The 2,540-nt window shown below is 31.0% G+C and overlaps 1 protein-coding gene across 1 annotated transcript; it reads left to right on the top strand.

Annotated features, from left to right (window-relative positions):
• Positions 1 to 62: 62 nt before the first annotated feature.
• On the top strand, positions 63 to 1,412 carry LOC123009741 (sodium-coupled monocarboxylate transporter 2-like). The gene is made up of 7 exons (XM_044406247.1): positions 63 to 192; positions 239 to 379; positions 472 to 690; positions 758 to 1,028; positions 1,075 to 1,185; positions 1,242 to 1,277; positions 1,334 to 1,412. Exons 2-7 carry the CDS (start codon positions 306 to 308, stop codon positions 1,337 to 1,339), a joined length of 717 nt encoding a protein of 238 aa, XP_044262182.1. The 5' UTR covers positions 63 to 192; positions 239 to 305; the 3' UTR covers positions 1,340 to 1,412.
• The last annotated feature ends 1,128 nt before the right edge of the window (positions 1,413 to 2,540 follow it).

Genomic DNA, 2,540 nt, shown 5'->3' with positions numbered 1-2,540 from the left:
TTGTGTGTTTGGCACTTGTATTTTCTATACTACAATCGGGGGACTAAAAACTGTCGTATGGACTGATATTTTCCAAATTGGAATAATTTTTTTATCTCTACTTATAATTTGTGTAATCGGTTTAAATACCACTGCAAATTTTTCGTCACTATGGAAAACAGCACTCGATGGTGGAAGACTCGATATTTTGAAGTAAATTTCGTTCGGAAATCATAAAAAAAATAATTCTGGTTTCCAGTTTTGACTTAGATCCCACGCTTCGTGACAGTTTTTGGACATACATAGTTGGTTCTACGTTTCAATGGATGATTTATGTGAATATTTCGCAATCTGGAGTTCAAAAATATCTAGCATTACCGACATTTCGTGAATGGATTTGGTAAGTAAAAGCACACAATTCGCACACTTTTGACAATTATATTGTCGAGAAAATTGTTTATTACACTCCGATATATCTGTATTTCTACTTAGGGCAATGGTTTTTTATGTGATAACAATGGATATAGTGTATATATTTTGCATTTTATTGGGTCTTTTATTCTACGCACATTATGCAAATTGCGATCCTATTATTACTGAGAAAATACAACGACATGAGCAGTTATTACCGTATTACACTATGGAAATTGCTGGCCATATTCCTGGGGTAATTGGGTTTACTTTGGTTGGATTATTCTGTGCTACTATGAGGTGAATATAGGGAAAAAATCCTTTATGGCATAAATAAGTGATTAAAAAACTATTTCTGATATTTTAGTACTACATCTTCAAGTCTGAATGCAATATCTGGTGTCGTTTACAAAGATTTTCTTTCGCAATATTGGAAAGGCAATATTAAAGAGAAAACGTCTGGCAGAATTTTGAGATTAATTGTTGTCATAAGTGGTATTTTCAGTATGTTTTTAATACTTGTGTTGCAATATTTGGGAGATATTCTCCCTCTTGCAGTCAGTGCAAAATCCATGGCATACGGACCAACGTTGGGTGTATTTTGTTTAGGACTTCTCTTCCCAAAAGCTAACGCTAAGGTAAAACAATAAAACAAAATCAAAATTACTTTAATAATAACCCTAGGGTGCATTTTACGGTGCTGTTTCGTCATTTATCTTTCAAACTTTCGTGTTTGTTGTTTCAAAAGTGTATCGATACAAAAAAATCATTGTTGATGTTCCTAAAACGTTTTCTGTGAGTGGATGTTGGACCAATACTTCTCTGGCAATTAACAATACATTTTCCAACAGTTTTATTCAACCCAACAACGTTACTTCACATTCAGAGTATAGGATTATTGTAAATTGTGTTACAACAATACTTACAACAATTTTGGTTTTAGATTTAAACCATTTTTTATCTTTAGGTTGTCGCATTTTTACAACTGCATATCAGGACTCATTGTTACTCTAACAGTGGGACTAATTATCAGTTATTTAACAAACAAGAAAGATCCTCCAGTTGATAAAAAATTAATAAGTCCTGTAATTCGTAGATTTTTGTCAGATAATACTAAATCCGAAGTTGATTGTCTAGAATTAAAAACTCTCATGACGAAAGACTCAAATACTTAAGAAAAATAAATTTATTTATGAGCTCTTTAGTCTTCTTTTTGTTATCATATATTCGATATAAAATTCTTTAAATTTAGTGCCTTGTTATACAGGCTTTTCCGGCTAAACACCATAGTAGAAATTTTGGAAGTTCTAACAATGATATTTATCTACCTAAAATTGTCTTTATAGCAATCAAAAGTACGCACTTTAGACTTCGTTTGGAAGTGCCTAAAAAGATACCAATCATTTGCTTCAATTTTTATCAATAAATCTGAAACGTCATTGTAATACGCTAAATTGTTGTCTGCGGAAAAAGGGTAACAATTGTGTTCTCGGTGTCGATAAAAGTTTATGTTAGTATCTTGGGAAAGATATTGCAAACAGAGTTTTTGTGAGTGATAAACATTCAAAAAAAATTTTTGCTGATCTAAGTATGCTACCCGCAAAAATGTAACAATTTTTTAATAATAATTGAAAAACATTGTAGAAAAATTTATATGAATTTTAAAAAAATTACAAAAATAGCGAAGATCCAATTTGCAATCTGTTCTGACTTTGAGTTCGCAAAATAGTCACTCTAGAAGGCGAATTCATAAAAAACTTCTATCAGTGGATAATTACTCTCATTTACATTTTTATTTTAATTTTAAGACTTTCTTTCTGTTAAAGCGATCTGATTTAAGCAAATGCACAGCAATAAAAAACCGTATATAAAAAAAAAATATCATGGAAAACATCACATTATGTAAATAACAAACCAAATGAATTCTGAAACACTTTGTATATAGATAAAAAGTACTACGTAAAACACTAGATTATGTATAATCTACATAGTAAACCATTAAATGTGTTACCACATCCAGTTTTAACTTTTCAGGTCTACTGAAAACAAGTCATGTCTGGCTTTTTCTGGTACGACTACCTCATATTTTTCATAGTACTAGCCATTAGTTCTGGTACTGGAATTTACTATGGCTGCTTTGGAAGTAAGCA

The sequence above is a fragment of the Tribolium madens genome, unplaced genomic scaffold (genome assembly GCF_015345945.1).
Source record: "Tribolium madens isolate multiple individuals breed KSU strain unplaced genomic scaffold, Tmad_KSU_1.1 Scaffold_7;HRSCAF=85;Tcas5.2_LG10, whole genome shotgun sequence".
Taxonomy (NCBI): Eukaryota; Metazoa; Arthropoda; class Insecta; order Coleoptera; family Tenebrionidae; genus Tribolium; species Tribolium madens.
Note: the sequence above shows the minus strand (reverse complement) of the source record. Positions and strands in the feature narration are given on the sequence as shown.

Coding starts and splice junctions, on each gene's coding strand:
- LOC123009741 (XM_044406247.1), top strand. CDS start 306: ATGATTTATGTGAATATTTCGCAATCTGGAGTTCAAAAATATCTAGCA. Junction 691..757: donor TTATTCTGTGCTACTATGAG/GTGAATATAGGG, acceptor CTGATATTTTAG/TACTACATCTTCAAGTCTGA. Junction 1,029..1,074: donor TCCCAAAAGCTAACGCTAAG/GTAAAACAATAA, acceptor TAATAACCCTAG/GGTGCATTTTACGGTGCTGT.